Raw genomic sequence first — 17,988 nt, 5'->3', positions numbered from 1 at the left:
GTGCTTCAGGTAGTTCTTAAAGTCCTTCCAAGCAGGAGTCAACTTTTCAATGATAGCTGCCATATGGAAGATTTCACTCAGCATCATACCTAATGAGTGAATCTCGTGCATGATCACCTGAAGCTCTTGGACTTGGTTGATCACTGTCTTAGAGTCAACCATTTTGTAGTCCAAGAATCGACCAACAATAAACTTCTTGACTCTCGTATCTTTCATCTTGTATTTCTTGTCTAGGGTCTCCCATAATTCCTTAGTCGTTCTCTTTGTGCTATACACTTTATACAGCGAGTCGACAACACAGTTGAGGATGTAGTTTTGACATAGGAACTTTGAATGGTTTTATACTTCCACTACACTAATGGTCTAGACATCAATAGCATCCTTAGTAGTCTTGGGAGGTTCCTCCATCAAGAACTGAGCTAGATTCAACATGGTCAGGTAAAAGAGTATCTTTTGATGTCATCGTTTGAAGTTCAACCCAGTGAACTTCTCTAGCTTTTCCCCATGGTTGATTGAAATATTTCTAATCGGGGCAAAGAGAGCCATTGCGAGTTGAGCATCCTACTTCTCAACACTCTTCATGGTCATCTCAATAGATCAAGTATGTTTTAAGATTGTTGGAGATATTCATTAGAGATAATAAAATTGCAAAATTAAAATAACTAAATACAAAAATTTAGTCTTATCTAATAAGATGACCTTAGCCTCAAGCTACTAAATAGGGAAGGAAGAGCTGTCTGCGATGGTCGAGCTAGCCGAGTGCCTGAGATATTGAGCTGTCGAGTGCTGAACTAGCCTAGTCACCGAGCTAGTCAAGTCGTTGTGTGGGATAGAGAGACACTGAAGCTGGTGTTAAACATAATTTTCTTAAAACAAATTCATCCTCTTCGACTGTGCTTCAAGGTCACGCTGGACATCTGTTTCCCAGGATACAATGGGATGGTCATGCATACAACCAAGCAATGGTTGTTCGTGACGAACTGAGTGTGTACCTGAACGTTATCACAAAAGAGTTGTTAAGCAGAGTGTACGATAGAGAGAAAGAAACAAGGGGAATGAAGGTGGATGAAATTTTTGTCTTTTGCATCTACCCATCTGCTCAAGGTCACGACCTCCTTACATAGGAGCTTCAACCCTTGACAATAGTAAATGGCCAAATAAAGGTCATTTATTGCCTTTACTTGCTTGGTTCAAAACGTCAACCACCAACCATTAATGGTCGGTCATTTCACTCGTGCAGTTACGAATTTACATTTAACATTAGATCCAACCATTAATGTGTCCGTCGACCATTAATGCGTCTGTTATGTACCTGAGCATGAGTAAGTAGTAATAAAAAAAGATTCAAGTGATAAAACATAACTGATTTGTTTAGACAAATTTTATCTTAATCGATCTGACATTCGACATGTGTAGATCATACTCGCATGAATCACTTAAGTTCAATGCAATTTGAGCTCTAGATTTACATCTTACAAGTTCACGCATAAGAAAGAACCTTCACAAGTTCAATAATTAATAGCTATAAAACTCTTCGGAATTCACAATGCATTTTTCCGTTCACATTTTTCCCCAACAATATCTTATTTGTGAATCTTGAATTTAGCAAGTACATTTTCAGTCTCACACAACCTTAAATTTGATTCGACTCTACTTCAACCCAAAAAATTAAGGTTGTGTGATGATTGAGCTCTAAAGTGAATTTTCTTCATAATATTTATTCAATTATATACACTATTTAATACTTATTTATTAGATAAAAATGAGATTATGATTTATTTAGTTGAATATATAATTTAGATGCCAGATTTTTTATTCGATTACTTTGCAAATAAACCCGACACACACCATTCAAAAATCAATCTCTAAAACATTTATTCTATTTGAAATAAATTAAATCAACCTCTAAAATATTTATTCCATTTGAAATACATGAAGCACAACTTAAAAAATTTAACCTTTAAAATATTTATCTAATTTGAAATTTAAACCCTATAATTTATTTACTTAAAATAAAAACATTCTACTAATTAATTAATTACATTATTATAATATTATAATTCTCTAAAACATAGATAAGTGAAGAGATTCAACACTTTGAAACGGAATTATTTATATTATTAAAATATTTTTTTATTATCACATAGCCGCCAAATATGAATAAATTTATATACCAAATAGCAAATGAGAAATAAAGATGAATGATCGTAAGATCGAACATACAGAATCCCTAGAATGGTAGATTCCACATAAATCAAGATAAAAAATTTTAATTATAATTTTTTAATTTATCTCCTTATAAATAATCATGAAACTAATCGTATGATATCGTTGGATAATAAATTTCAAGATAGAAAATTTTTCACCATAAAATTGCTCATCATGAAATTGTGAAACCGATCGTATAATATAGATAATAAATTTCAAGATAGAAAATTTTTTATCATGAAATTGCTCTTGTCTCTTTGTTGTATAGGATCTCTAGAATGGTAGATTCTGTATAAATCAAGATAAAAAAATTTAATTATAATTTTTAAATTTATCTCTTTATAAATAATTTTAAAATCGATTGTATGAGATCGCTAAAATAATAAATTTCAAGATAAAAAATTTTCCATCATGAAATTACTCTTGCCTCTTCTCGTCTGTTTGGGAGGAGGTGAGGGAAAGGGAGGGAAAGGTAAGGAAGGGGAAAAAATTTTTTACCTGTGTTTGGGATGGGGTGAGATAAGGAGGGGGAAGGGGAAAGAAGGGGAAAGCTTCCCTTTCCATGCTTATGAATAAGCACAATTTCTTACACCCCAAATTGGGGTGTAAGGAAGGGGAAGTAAATATTAAACATGTCTATTCCAATTTTACCCATCTAAATCGATCAGTGATCTCCACCACCTCCTGGAACTCCTTCCCCACCGCGCTCCTAGCGCCCATCTCCGCGCCGACGTCCACTGCGGTCCCTGCCTACGCTTGATGTTTGCCGCCGCCGCGCGCATCTCCCGGCGCCGCAGCGTGTAGACGGCGTTGAGCCCTGCGGGGCAGAGCATCTCGCGGACGCACAAGCGGCGCAGCATCTGCCACTTGGGGCCGTTGGGGTTCCACATGATGTCGGCGTCGCCGCCATAGGATATGACGCGGGCAGAGGCGGGGACGTCCCGGTTGGCAAAGGCGGCGTCGTGGTCGCGGAGGACCTCCCGGGCGATGGCGAGCAAGGAGATTACGATGCCGAGCTTGGCGCCAAGGCGTATGCTGAAGATGGGACCGTAGGTGCAGGCGAGACGGCCGAAGTGCGCGTGGAGGTCAGATTGGAGGAAGGGGAGGCTACCAAGGAGTGGAATGCCGCGGGGACCGGGAGGCAGAGGAGGACCATAGCGTCGAAGTCGGCGGGCAAAAGCAGCATGGACTCAGATCCGCGTGCGGCCTCTTGAAAGGAAGGGGAAGTTCAACGAAGACGCAGCGGGAAGATGGGAGCGATGCCGAGATGTCGAGGAAGAAGAGCAAGGAGCGGAAGCGAGAAAGAAGGATGGAGGACATGGGATACAACACCACCGTCGGTCGGTTTCATTGCCATTTCCGATCCCTCAACGACTATCTCAAAAAAAAATTAATAATAATAAGGATATTTTTGACATTTTATATCTTTAACTTCCATTTCCTCTCTTTTGAACCTTCCTTTCCTCCCCAAACAAGGTTACTTTTTTTCTCCTCCCTTCCCTTTCCTTCCCCTCCCTTCCCCTCCCATTAATGAACCGTCCCTCACTCTATCCAAACAGAGTGTTCGTTGTCCTCCCCATTATAGTGAACAGTGGCGGATCCAAGGGAGGGTGAGGGGGGGGCTTGAGCCCCCCCTGAGATCGCGGTAACCCCTCCTGGAGGTTGGAGCTGCCAACGTCCTCCGAAGTGCCGCCGCCCGCCGATTGCCGCTGCGGCCTGCGGGCAGAGCCCGCCCTGGGCCAGGGCGACGGGCCGACGGCCCAGGGCCGGCCTAATTTTTTGATTTTATCTGGATTAGGGGCTAATTAGGTTACGCTTCCTCCCTCCGCTTCTCGCACCGCCCGAAGTCTGAACCGCACGTCCGCACCGCCTCCTCCAAGCGATCCTCCTCCTCCTCCAAGCGATCGCATCCTCCTCCTCCAAGCGATCGCGTCCTCGGTCCTCCGAAGTCCGAACCGCACCGCCTGTCCGCCCCTTCAAGTCGCGACCTCCGATCGCGTCCTCCGAAGTCCGATCCGCACCGCCCCGCCGCCGATCGCCGCCCAATCTTCGATCGCCGCCTTCAAGTTTCAACCGCCGGCTTCATTTCAAGGTATTCATCTGTCTCTTTGGTTTGATGGTTTCCCTCAATATTCCTTTTCCCTTTAAATCTTTAACATTGTTGGGTCTTCGTGCTTAGCCCTATTGGCATTATTATGCTTGACAAAAGGAATGAGAGAAGCTCCAATAGAAAAAATTGTTAGTTGATAAAAACACAAGCTCATTTTGGGTTTCTCATATTCAAAATGCAGTCCAGATCTATGCTGACTTCTATCATTAATCTGTGGAAATCCTGTGGTTATAAATGTCCAATTGGATTGGGATGAATAAGTATCAGTTCCATGAGACGTAAATGAGTGAAGAAAGTTTGAATCGAGTAAAAAGAGTTGCATGAGACAAAGAAAACCATATGATCCTAGTACCGAACAAAAGAAAGTGTCAGTTTGATCAAAACGATGAAAGTTCAACTACAAAAATTTAGAGAGGAAGGATGGGAGAAACATTTGGATGTCGTCAACACATTTCCTAGAGGAGTCTTAATACCACGGCTAGTACCGACATGGGAAGAAAATATAATAATTTGTCGCAGACGTAATGGGCAAAAAATGTATTACTAATTTTCATCACTATCGCGTTGCAATTTTCTGCTAGGTATCAATAAATTCATATACTTTATTGAATTTTAGTATTTTTATGATATTGCTTTCTAATACATTTTTTATTCATTTATTATTATTATTCAGGTTCTTGATATGATGATTCAAGAGATGAATAATCGTTTTTCAAAATCAAATACGGAGGTACTTACTTGCATTGCTTGTTTAGATCCAAAGGATTCTTTTTCTCAATTTGATATTGGTAAACTACTCCACCTTGCTAAACTTTATCCGAAGGATTTTTCGTTAACTGATCATATAATACTTGAGAACCAGCTTGAGACTTACATTCAAAATGTACGAGAAGAAGATGAATTTTCTATGATTGAAGATTTGGAAAGTCTTGCTAAAAAGATCTGTTGAAACTGGCAAAAATACAGTTTTTTCATTGGTATATCGTTTGATCGAGCTAGCATTGTCTTACCAGTTACAACTGCTTCTGTTGAAGGGGTCTTTTCTGCGATGAAAATTATCAAGACGATTCTACGCAATAGGATGGGGGATGAGTGGATGAATCATAGTTTGGTTGTATACATCGAGAAGGAGATTTTTGCCACAATTGAAAATGAACAAATTTTACAACATTTTCAGCAAATGAATACTCGTAGAACACAATTGTCTCCTCTTATTTGATACTTGAGGTCAGCCTGCAAGCTCAGAAACGTGTATTCCAATTCTGGATCAAATGCTACTTGAACAGACTACAGAGGTAGCAATAGGATTAATCACTTAAAGAATTTCATTTAAATGTCACTTGAAATGTGTATTCTCTGACAGAATCTGATGTGTATGGTAGCAGAATGCAGTATGACCTCCTTCAAAAGTGATTGCTCGCTTGGCAAAGAAATTAATGATGAAAATTCGTACCTTCACTGGGCATACAAGGTAGTACAAGTTATTTTCAACTTCCTTTTGTCTAGAATCAATTGTTTCAACTCCCAAAACATTGATGACTTAATTTGCTTCTTTCTTATTTGGTGATCCCTCCCTCACTGCTTTATTTTCTTTTTCTTGTTTGTTTTCTTAATTTTTAAAGTTTTATGTCTTCTCCACAGTATTGATTTTAAAATCAGAACTATTGAGCTTGATGGCAAGCGAATTAAACTGCAAATTTGGGATACCACTGGTCAGGAGCGCTTTCGAACCATAACAACTGGTATGGTGGTTATTTTCTGAACTGATTTACAGATGCAAATTTTGAAAAAGTTTTGGTGGAGTGAATACTTTTGTTGTAGCATACTATCGATGTGTCATCGGTATTCTGCTTGTTTATGATGTTACTGATGAGTCATTCTTTAAAAGTAATCACTTTCATCTTTTAAGTTGTTATAATTTAATCATTGTTTTTCACTTTCATCTTTTAAGTTGTTATAATTTAATCATTATTTTTCTCATAAGACTGTTCAAGGTTGTTCAAATTTTTCGAGCCGATTGGTTGAAAAAATTCTGCAGCCGACCTGGTTGAAAAAATTCTACAATCGACTTGGTTGAAAAAATTAAGCCCCGGTTAAAAATAATCTGGATCTTAGTTAAGCCACTGATAGTGAACAAAGACCAGAAGTTTATTTTCCCAGAAACAGCTACAAACGTCACCCAGAGATGTCCTCCACATACCAACTCGATCTTAGTTAAGCATGCATATACAACGACCGGTACAGGTGCAAGTCCAAGTTTAAGTCAACTCTAGTCAACCTTCTCGTAGACTTCTCTCTGGCTGGCGCAGTACTCGAACAGGCTTCCATCAAAGCAACGCCTGATGGCCTCCCGCGGCAGATATCCCTCTTCGTCTCTCGCCAGCAGGTACAAAACTATCCATTCCAGCTTCGCTGCAATCCTATATATTTAACCCCATTTTCCCCATGCACATTTGAGACGATGATTTTATGATATATATTTCCCATTAATTATAAAGGATCTAGCTCATTACCATCCAAAGAAGTCAAAAGAAACTCTTTGGCCTTCTGTCATCCTCCAAAGCTCAACAAAAGTGAGCCTGTTGGGATCTGTCCGGGCGTACTTGCTGAATATGTTCTCAAAATTCACAGGCACAAATCTAAAGCTAGGCAAATATATATCATATTTCTCTCAAAGAACATCTTAAATATATGAACTAATTAGAATATAAAGAATACCTTCCCTCATTGTCGTAAGATCCGGAATCACTGCCGTGCTTGCTCGCATGGATGTTATGTATATATATGGGGAACAACAGAGAAGGTATCCAGCTCTGCATTGCAGCAGTAGAAAACTAAAGGCATGCAGCTTCTTGATCAAATAATTAATCATTATATACTAGTGAAACCTACTGGCTGCGTTGGATAGCTCAAAGTCACATTAACTACGACGGCAATGAGCAGTGACATAACAGGATTGAAGCCAATAAGTCTTGAACCTGTCGTACAAAAGAAGGTGAAAATTAAGTATGATTCCGGGTTTAGTACACAGACATAGTAGTTGTCATCCACTAACCCGTGTAAGTTTCCCAAGGGTAAACGATGCCGTCGTCGTCCAAGTCGAAGAAGGCAACGTGTTGCTGAAGAACACTGAGATGGTGGTGCTTGTGATCTTTGGTGCCTTCGGGATGATACACGTCCGGCGCCACTAGCCCTCTCGCCAAATCTTTAAAGTTTATTTCAAGAATATGTAACGAAATCAATGACTTAAAGTAAAATCTAACTTAAGGTTCGAATAATAAATAAAAGAGGGAGCTAGAGTAATTAACAAGGCTTAGGGAGGTGTTCCTCCAAGTCGGTTCGGATCCGCCTCTCCAGTGTCTCCGGTGCCTGCGCTGCCACCGTCGACATCGCATCCTTTGTCTCCGTCATCGTCCCTTCTGAGTGATCGATCGATCGAAGAATCAGAGAAACAAACGGCACATGCAGTCTCCGTTTTGTTGAATAGCTGGGGGTTCATATATAGAAGATGGCGTGTGCATGGCAGGCGTACGCTGGCGGAGGCGGCGGGGCCAGGGCCTCGTGACAAATGCACCGGTCGCGACTTGTTAGTAACCCTTAGTCGGAGCAACAGACGGCGGAGATGACTTGTCTGTGGGGGTGCGATTGAAAGAGGTGTGATTTAGGATTGAGTAAAATTTCGATTAAATAAAAAAAACTAATCTAATTAATTAATTAATTATTAATTTAATTTGTTCAATTTTATGAAAAAATTCCATCGATTTAATTTATTTAAAAAATTAAATTCATTCAATTTTGATTTAATCGATCCAATTGAATTAGATGTTTAATCAACTGCTTAACCCTTTAATTAAAAAAGTGGCTATACGTGGCGTTGTGCATGGCAGGTTCGTTACGTTAATGAGCCAAGTTCAAGGCGGAGGCGGCTTGCGGCCAGGGCCTCGTGGCAAATGCACCGGTCGCGCTCGCCACTTGTTATTATTAATTTAATTTGTTCAATTTTATGACAAAATTCCATCGATTTAATTTATTTAAAAATTTAAATTCATTCAATTTTGATTTAATCGATTTCATCTACAGATATTGTTGCTGGCTCCATTTGAAGCCAATCAGACAACTTGTGGCAGATGGCAAGAAGCAATAGCGTCCAAAAGCCATGTGTGTGGAATCACCCGAGAGGAAGTCTTGGCTGCAAAACCCTCTGCCTCTTCTCTTCTCTTCTTGACGACTCCGTTTAGGTCATTTGGGTCGCTTCCTTGCGGAGGCTCTGCGTTATATACTATCAACGTTATTGGAACGACCTCACTTCTTTCCAGTAATCTTCCACCAGCAGCGGAAATCAAAGTCTCAAGGTGTTTCTTGTAGTTTGGCATAAAATAACCATTGAAGTAAAAGGACAGGCTCCCAAATAGTTTTGGTGCCTGCAACAAAATTATAGCAAGATCATGAGATGATTATTATTCGAACTCAAAGTTGTAAGAGTAGGATATATATACCTTTTGATAAGCTCTTAGTCGCCCACTTCTTGGTCCATCAAATGATCCGTTAATGTCGTGGCTGATTTCAAAAGGCTCCTCTGCCACTGGGTGACCAGCCTCCATGCAAACCTTGAGCCCTGAATAAATAAAGCTTTGAACAACATGGATAATGCAATGATGAATCATGAATGTGTAAGTCAGCAAAGGTAGGTACATTCAACACGTAGGATCCATTTTCCACCCAAGATGGCCATTAGAACTTTAAGCGTTCTGCTGCAAGCACCATGCTCATCTGTGGCGGCGATCACATGTGTTATGCTCGAGTTCCAGACGCTGCTTGTAGAAGCTCCGGATAGGGTTACAAATTCAACCAGTATATTCTGTGAAGATTGCTCGAGCATCAAAACAGAAAGGCTTGACGATGCTAGCTTTCTCAGACATCAAGATGATTACCTTCTCCTGCCTGGACAAGGCAGATCCACAAAGCACCCATTCTCTCGTTACACATGGAGAAGCAGTCCACGCTTCTGCAGAATGCTTTACGCATGGGGACTGATCCATCTCTGGAGTGGAATGACATCTAACAAAACATCCAGAAGATAAAAAAAGGAATTCATACATAGTCTATTTAAGCAATTCAAATACTGAGAAAGAGAAGCCATACAATGTCGTGTTTTCTGACGTCTTTTTCTTCTCTTTTCGATCCATCACATGGAAGTCTATGTGAAGAGTGCATTGGGCAAAGCAAATGAAAGTTCTCCTGGCACAGTAAAGTGGATTAACTATGATTAATATTTCATCAATTTGGTTTCACAACAAAAGAACTATAGCTTACGTAATCCCATCTGCACTCTGATAGTTGATCAGCACAAGGGACGTGATAACATCTTCTGCACCTCTTGTTGTAGCAACCGAGTGCAGCTCCTTTTAAGCCACAGACGCTGCATTTGATCTTCGATGCGCGTGACAGCTCGGCCTCCAAATTCATAGCAGTATCACCCACAAAATAAACTTGTGGTGCCCTGGATTTGAGGTTTGGCACAGATGTATTAGAAGAAATATTTGACCCATAAGGACATAAAAACTTCAAAATAGATACATTATCACAAAAAAATATAATCTCGTCAATGATATTTCACTGCTCATCGAGATGATAGTAATAACAATGTGCATGGCACTAAACATTCAGTAGACTAAAGCTTTACCACTCTGTACATTTTTGATGGACATGTAAGACATTAGGTTGTGATGCTTGTTCGTCTGTCATTGGTTCTCCATGAAGATAATGTGACATTGGTCCAGATCCCTGAAAACAGCCTAAATGTAAAATACAGCCTGCTCGGGGTCATAGTGATTCAAAATTAATGTCAGTCGTGCAAAATAACTCAATTCCAAGGTTCACATGTAGTACCTCTGTGGCTACTGAAGTATGGCAAAATTCACAATTTACCACAAGTTGCTCGGGAATGCAATCTGCATTAAGCAAATAGAAATGCTTAAATTTGAACACAATTGATAAAAATGATCCAAAATTATACATAGTACTACTTACCATTATCCTTGTGTAACTTCTGCTTTTTTGACTTGACCAAAAAGCCAATTTCCCTTGGGGAGGTTTCATTATCTGCAGCTCTCTTGGAAAACACTGTAGCAGGCAATTGACTGGTTGTCTGCAAAGAATTGTGAAGCACTTCATTACTCTTTTTTGTTTCTACGCAGGCTTTCTTCTCATAGTTAAATTGGCTCCTACTTCAATTTCCTTGTTTGTTCAAACTAGAATTATAAAAATTAAAACTAAAAAACTGGAAAAGAAGATTCTCTTCTGCAGATGGAACTTACTGGTTCACTTTGTCCATAAATGCTATCATTATCTGAATCTTTTTGGTAGCCAGAGGTTTGAGAACTACATGTATCCGACGGTGCAAGGAACCTATTGATCTCAACTTCTTCACTGACTTTCTCACTTGCATTCAACTTGTGTTCATGTGGTTCTTCCAGATGTTTGGTTTCTACTGCACTCAGGCATCCGAACAATGTTGCACATGACTTGACATGAGATGGCCTCTGCTTTTCCATGCCATTTATACGTTGCCCTTCAAATTTCTCAGCCAAGTTATTGTTGCCAGAATCTTGGGTTGCATCTGAATGCATCTTCGTGTCTGTTCACAAGGTTATCACTTATTCCAAGTAGTTAAAGTAAATAAAGTAACATAAACTGAAACAGAGTTAGGATTATACCAGAAATAGCACTTTGTGGGCCTTGTTTCAGAACAGCATTGACTGTAGAAGTCATGTTTTTGCAGATATGTGTAATTGGCTCAATGTGAAGAGCAGCCCTTAAATCTGCATCAGTATTCAGACATGTGAATAAAAAAACCTTGAACAATGGATCTAAATATTTGATGTGAATGTACCTTGTTCAGAAAAAGGTGTTTTACACACAGGACAATCGTGTGTATTTGTCATGGTAGTAGTGATACAAGATCTGAATAGGACCAAACAAAAAAAACTGTCACTTGCACAAACTAATCATTTATATAAACTAATTCAAAAGATGCAGAAGTACAAACCTGCAATACATATGGTTACATGGTAACAACATTGGCACTTGCAGCAGTTTTAAGCTGTCAAAGTTGAAAGACAATAAATAGATTAGACCACTCTCCACAACACCTACAAGAAGTAATAAATTAGTTTTCCTTTTTCAAAAATCAAGAATCGAAAAATGAAAATTTACTATAATATCATATCTTTTTACATTGGTTATGGACGAATTTACTGGACACAATATACTCACATGTGCTCAAAGGTTCGTTGTGCTCGTCCAAAAGATCTTAGAAGGCAATGTTATACCCCTTTAGTATATTTTTTTCTAGCTTGTCTTCTTGTCTTTGTATTTGATCATTTGTGCTTATATCTATCTATTATTTTCTGTATCAAATACTTAATTGTAGCAAGGTTTCTCCACCTCTAAAGTTTATTTTAGAAAGGAGAAAGATAATGATGTTTTCAAAGGTGATCCACCTAACGGATCACTAAGACCGTGGAGTGGGAATCTAGGGGTTCCAAATCACGTTAAATCACTTGAATCACTTATTGTTTATAGATGATATTATTTTAATCGATGAGACTTGTGAATATACTCGACTCTTGACGGGAGACATTAGAAATTAAAGGTGTTAGGCTCAATAAAATAAATACAGAATACTTGAAATTTAAGTTTAATAGTAATGAATATAGTAAGACAATTGTTAAGATAAGATATGTCAAGTTACTTGTAACTAAAGTTTTAAGTATCTAAGATTATTTTTATAAAAGGATGGAGGAGTTGATAGAGATGTTTCACAAAGGATACAAGTAAGATGGTTGAAATAGAGAAAAACGTCAGATGTTCTTTGTAATCACAAGGTACCTCTAAAATTTAAAAGGAAGTTTTATAAAACAGTGGTTAGACTTGCTATGTTATATAGAGTTGAATGGTGGAGTATAAAGCGAATATATAAATAAAAGATGAGAGTCACAGAGATGAGGATTTTAAAATGGATGTGCAAATATACGAGGATCGACAAGATAAAAAATGAGAATATTAAAGAGAAAGTTGAGATTGCACCTATTGAGGAAAAATTCCAAAAGACGCATTCAAGATGTTATAGACATATATTTAGATAATTAATAAATATTCTAATTAGGTAATATAAATCCATGACAAATACATATATTAATCGAGAAAGAAGGAGACTAAAATAGACTTAGTTTTAACAATAATTAAATAAGATAAAAATCAAATGATGATACAGTAGGAGATTGAGTCCAATGAGGCGAATCCATATAGCTGACCCTACTTATGTTAGAATTAGCCCTTAGTGTCAATTCGGATTGAGTTGGACTCGATTTGGACTCAAGTCAACTCAGATTATGTGAGACTCGAGTTGGACTCAAGTCACATAAGCCAAATTCGAATTCATCAAAGATTATCATGCATGAGATGCATGATCATAAAAGGCTGCATGATCTTCCTTAAAAGAAGAGAAAGATTATCATGCATGAGATGCATGATCTTCATTAAAGGGAGAGAAAGATCTTCATGCATGAGATACATGGGAGTTAATAAAATATTAATTCCTTAGATCACTAAAAGACAAAACCCTTCATATCCCATGGTGGGATATAAAAAGGGGTAAGAGGCTCTTGATGAAGAGTTGTTGATGCTCTTGCTCTCCATCTTCTTCTTCTTCTCTTCTACCATCTTGGCCGAGCCCTCCTTTGTGGCTAGCACCACAGTTGGGTTCTTCTCCATATCAGTGTTTGTGTGGATACCTTGGAGGCACGAACGCACTGATCGTGCTGAGATCCACCGACCTTGAAGGCAAAGAGTTGTTGTCGGGATTGCGAAGGGCACGCATCGAAGGTAACCTCGATTTTAGTAGGTAGAATCATCAAACGAGTATGTTTTTCGCATGGATCTTCTGGAGGGATCCTGTTTTCCACTGCGTTATATGCGGTTTAATCGGTTTTTCGCGCATATAGATCCCTACAACTTAGTGGATAAAAAGTTAATTGTTATTGTTGTAGTACTATTTGAAATCAACTCGTGTAACAGCAATAGATACCCTAGCTTATTAAAAACAAAACAACTAAGAATAGAGTAAACCTAAAGCCTTAATAGCGACTAGGAGGAGGAGCAGCTAGCAATTTCCAGAAGATATAATATCCAAGTGCTAGAATCAGAAGACACCAGATATAACACCGAACCTCATGTACCTCCAAACATGGTTCTGGATTGGAAAAACCATAATCAGATTGCATATAATTTCCTTTGACAAGTAGCTTTTAAAACAAAACACCTTGTTCAAGGAGTACAAGTAGCCAAAGGAAAGCTACCAATATAATTTTCGAAAACGCCTTAGAGCAGCGGCCTCTTTGATGCAGAAGTATGCCAATAGAATCTCACACTTAGGTAACATCTATGGAACGCTAACTAGTTGCAACTCTATTCCAAGTAAACTAGAACGAACAACACATTTACTGATAGCCCTTGCAGCCAGTTTAAACACACGATGAATAATGCATATCAGAATACTTCATACATGAATCGAGAAACAAAAAAATTAGGAAAAACATCAGTAAAAAAATTAAAATTCTCTACTACTTATTTCACCGTCATGTATACAAAATTTCTTCTATCTGAGGCATGTAAGACCAAACTAGATCTTTGCTATGAGCTGAAAAGAAAAAGGAGATGAAACAAATACCATATGGCGCACGTCAGCTCCAATTCCAGCTTCTGGAGATTGAGAAGCAAAGGGTTCGCAAATCGCCTGAAAGCTCCCAAATTCTCCATCTTCCCCTCTGTGTTCCAAGATCGTTTTCCCTGCTGCGTTGATGGTGGGTTTCAGACGAGAGGCGTGAGGAAGACGTCAGTCTATTTAACCTCGGTGAGCGCGGGAGTAATTTGGTTTTCACGCGCTCCGGTAATTTCTCGGTTACGTTAAATCGGTTTCGTTAATTCTAAGTTTCGCCGGTAAGTTCGGCTCGCTTTGGGAACAAATATATAAATACAAATTAAACCTTAAAAAACAATATATCATTATTTGGGAAATTTATTAAAATATTTCCTAAAAAGATAAATACGCTGATTAAACGGCATAAAATAGTTTATAAAATATTTTTTTAATGCAAAAATAACTTAATACTAACCATTTCAAAAGTGATGAAGAGGGAGACGGAGGAGTAGGGGTAAGATTGTAAATGCATCGGATGTTCACAAAACAAATTTAGTCTTGTTGATTTATATTTATTTAATTGTAAATATATATATATATAATAAATATAGATATTAATGAATTTGATTTATTAATTTTATATATAATGTTCATAAATAAATATTCATGAATAATTTATAAATAAATAAATTTATTTATTTATATAAAATTTAATTATAAAAAATAATATATTTTATAAATTTTTTTGATCTTCTTTTTAAATTTAATATTCATAATATGTTAAAAATAAAAAATAATAAACTATAAATAAATAAAAATTTAATATAAATAATAATAATAATAATTGTTATAATAGATGATTGCTTTGATTTTATTGTTGATCGATAATAATAACAATGTTATAATAAATCATTGTATTCTTTTTTTTTTTTTACCACTCCACCTATTTTATAAACAAGGATATTTGATAGAAATAAAATATAAGATTTCTTCAATTCTTTCTGTCTCTACTATTAAATTACAACATGTTACAAGCACGAGTGCTCTTTAAAGTATAAACCTATAAATAATTTTTATTTTTAGTTTTTATATAAATGCTCTCAAAGAAGCACAATATTTAGATTTAATATCAATGCTCTTGAAATAGCACAAATTTTAGTTTTATATTAATTCTCCTGAAATAGCACAATATTTAGATTTAATATTGATACACTGAAAGTAGTACCAATCCTAAATTTATATTATTGATGCTCCTAAAAAAGTATAACTTTTAATTTTATATTGATACTTCTAAAGAATTACAATTTTGAATTCTATGTTGATGCTTATGAAGTACTATAATATGAATTTATATTGATATATTGATAAATCTATAATTTAAAACATAAAGATCTAAAATTTATCAAAGAATATTGATCTAAGATATAATTTTTACTCAGGAGTGTAGCCAGAATTCAAAATTACCTGGGGCTAGGGCCAACTACATGGGGTTGATTATTGGGGAACGACCATAGAATTGAAAATAAAATAAAATAAAAGTCATTAGTTTTTTTTTTTTAAAAAGGTGGCATTGGAGCCCATCCTAGCCCAAGCGTGGCTCCGCCCTTGGTTTTAGCAATGTTCTTGAAGAATATTGATCTATTAATCTAATACATATCAATATTTTTGAAGAATTTTGATTAAAAATATATATTTGATTACTTCCAATATTAACATATTTTTAATTTGTTTGATAAATGATAGTATTCTAATTATTTTTTAATTTACTTTTATGTAGTGGTTGCTATGATAAAGATCACCAAATTTGAATTTGAAACACCTGACCTAACTGGAAAAAAATTATCTATCATGAATTTTAGATGCCAAGGTCCTTCGTGTCTCTAAGAGCTTAGGAGATTAAAAAAAAAACAATGAATCCCTATAGGATTGTGCAAAAGCACTCATTTTTCTTTGTCACCATATTGATGATGGATTAAATGTTGAGTATCTCACTCTAAAAAAACCACAAGAACTTTGAAAAAATTAAAAGAAAAGTTTGACCATTAGATAACTGCAATTCTCCTAAGAGCTCGTTATGAATGGATGCATCTTCACCTACAAGATTTTAAATCTGTAAGCGATTATAACTCGACACTATTCAAGATTAGCTCCAAACTCATACTTTGTAAAGAGAAAATTACTGATCAAGATGTATTAAAAAAAATTATCTATTTTTCATGCATCGAATGTGCTCCTGCAGTAGTAAATATCGTGAGCATGGATTTAAAAAATATTCTGAGCTTATCTTATATCTACTAGTTGTCAAATAGAATAATGAGTTACTCATGAAAAATCATTGATTGTGCCCAACTAAATCTACACTATTTCCTGAAGCAAATGAAATATCATTCTCTGAAGTGAATGTTAACTCATCTCAAAATTATAAAATTGGGATAAATGGTGGGTGTGACCAAAGAAAAAAGTATCAACAATAAAATCATAAAAGACTTAAAACAAGCAACCAGCAGTGGAAATCTAACAATGAAGAAGTAAAAGGGAAAAACTTGAAAGAATATGAAGATAAGTGTTTTAAATGTAAGATGGAGGGGCATTGGTCTCATACCTATCATACAACAAGGCATCTTGTGGCTCTATACTAAAAATTGATCAAAGGAAAAGCAAAAAATAGAGACAAATTTTACTGATGATTATGGTCCAGTTGATATAACCCATTTAAATGTCTCTAATTTCTTTGCCCAGCCAGATAGCAATATTGATCATTTGATTGGTGGTAGCATGATAGATAATATGGAATAGTTGTATTTTTGTTTCAGTGTCTTTTCCTTTCTAAGTTTAATTTTGGTTTAAGTTGTAGGTATAGTCTTTAGAAAGTATGGAATGATTGTCTTTCAGTTGTAGTATTTCGATTTTCTTTTAAGTTGTCAATAGGAGTTACTACTTTGATTTTTTATTTAATAAAGTGTTTCATTTATAAATATTGCATGCAATTATATTAAAATTATAATTCTTTTACTTATACATTTATTCTTTAAGATTAATGATGGAATATCAAGACGAATGTCTAGCAGATAGTGGTACAACCCACACCATTCTTCAAAGCAAAAGGTATTTTTTGGAGTTAACATTAGGTGAAAATAATGTTATAACAATATCAGGTGCATCAAAAATTATTGAAGGTCATGGAAAAGAAAAAATCATTTTACAAAATGATACAAACCTATATAATGAAAATGAACTCTATGTCAGCAAATTCAGTAGAAATTTGCTTAGTTTTAAAGATATCCACCAAAATGGATATCATATTGAAACATTGAATATCTTTGTATTATATCTATTATATCTGGCCAGAGATAGATAAAAGGAAGATTGCATGCACTTCCTTCTGGGATGTATTGTACAACAATAAAAATAGTTGAGACAAACATAATAACAAATCCAAAAGTTTGTTGATAATCATAATTTCATATTATGACATGACCAACTTGGTCATCCTAGGACAATAATGATATGAAAAATAATAAATAATTCATGTGGACATCCTTTAAAGAACAGAAGATTCTTTTACATGATAATTTTTCATATGTGACTTATTCACAAGGCAAACTAATTATAATACCTTCCCTCACAAAGGTTGATGTTGAAACTCCAACCTTCTTGGAAAGGATTCATGGGGATATTTGTGGACTTATACACCCACCATGTGGACCATTCCGATATTTCATGGTATTGGTTGATGCTTCAACTAGATGGTCACATGTTAGTTTGCTTTCATCTCGAAATATAGTTTTCGCCAAACTACTTGAGAAAATTATAAAATTATGAGATCAATTCCCTGATTACTCAATCAAGACAATTCGCCTTGATAATGCTACTAAATTTAAGTCACAAGTATTTGATGACTATTGTATGTCAATTGGAATTTCAATTGAGCATTCAATTGCCCATGTTCAAATACAAAATGGCCTAGTAG

The 17,988-nt window shown here is 36.4% G+C and overlaps 2 protein-coding genes across 2 annotated transcripts; both read right to left on the bottom strand.

The window, feature by feature from the left end:
• Positions 1–6,469: 6,469 nt before the first annotated feature.
• Positions 6,470–7,744, bottom strand: LOC141812560 (peroxygenase-like). The gene is made up of 6 exons (XM_074700565.1): positions 7,627–7,744; positions 7,374–7,523; positions 7,211–7,296; positions 7,037–7,131; positions 6,832–6,957; positions 6,470–6,738 (listed from the first exon to the last, which is right to left on the bottom strand). Exons 1-6 carry the CDS (start codon positions 7,727–7,729, stop codon positions 6,588–6,590), a joined length of 711 nt encoding a protein of 236 aa, XP_074556666.1. The 5' UTR covers positions 7,730–7,744; the 3' UTR covers positions 6,470–6,587.
• Positions 7,745–8,398: 654 nt separating this feature from the next.
• On the bottom strand, positions 8,399–14,179 carry LOC141812559 (BRCA1-associated RING domain protein 1-like). Its single transcript, XM_074700564.1, is given in 15 exon segments — positions 8,399–8,739; positions 8,815–8,933; positions 9,011–9,176; positions 9,250–9,376; positions 9,461–9,495; positions 9,497–9,556; positions 9,632–9,818; positions 10,002–10,102; positions 10,208–10,269; positions 10,349–10,466; positions 10,636–10,955; positions 11,035–11,139; positions 11,211–11,281; positions 11,367–11,420; positions 14,049–14,179. Coding segments are annotated over 15 exon segments (1,926 nt in total). The 5' UTR covers positions 14,138–14,179; the 3' UTR covers positions 8,399–8,427.
• Positions 14,180–17,988: the final 3,809 nt, after the last annotated feature.

This window comes from Curcuma longa, chromosome 19 (assembly GCF_044706935.1).
Source record: "Curcuma longa cultivar G26 ecotype Majalengka, Jawa Barat chromosome 19, ITB_CL_G26_1.1, whole genome shotgun sequence".
NCBI lineage: Eukaryota > Viridiplantae > Streptophyta > Magnoliopsida > Zingiberales > Zingiberaceae > Curcuma > Curcuma longa.
Note: the sequence above shows the minus strand (reverse complement) of the source record. Positions and strands in the feature narration are given on the sequence as shown.

Coding starts and splice junctions, on each gene's coding strand:
- LOC141812560 (XM_074700565.1), bottom strand. CDS start 7,729: ATGACGGAGACAAAGGATGCGATGTCGACGGTGGCAGCGCAGGCACCG. Junction 7,524..7,626: donor GGAACACCTCCCTAAGCCTT/GTTAATTACTCT, acceptor TAAACTTTAAAG/ATTTGGCGAGAGGGCTAGTG. Junction 7,297..7,373: donor CCCTTGGGAAACTTACACGG/GTTAGTGGATGA, acceptor TTTGTACGACAG/GTTCAAGACTTATTGGCTTC.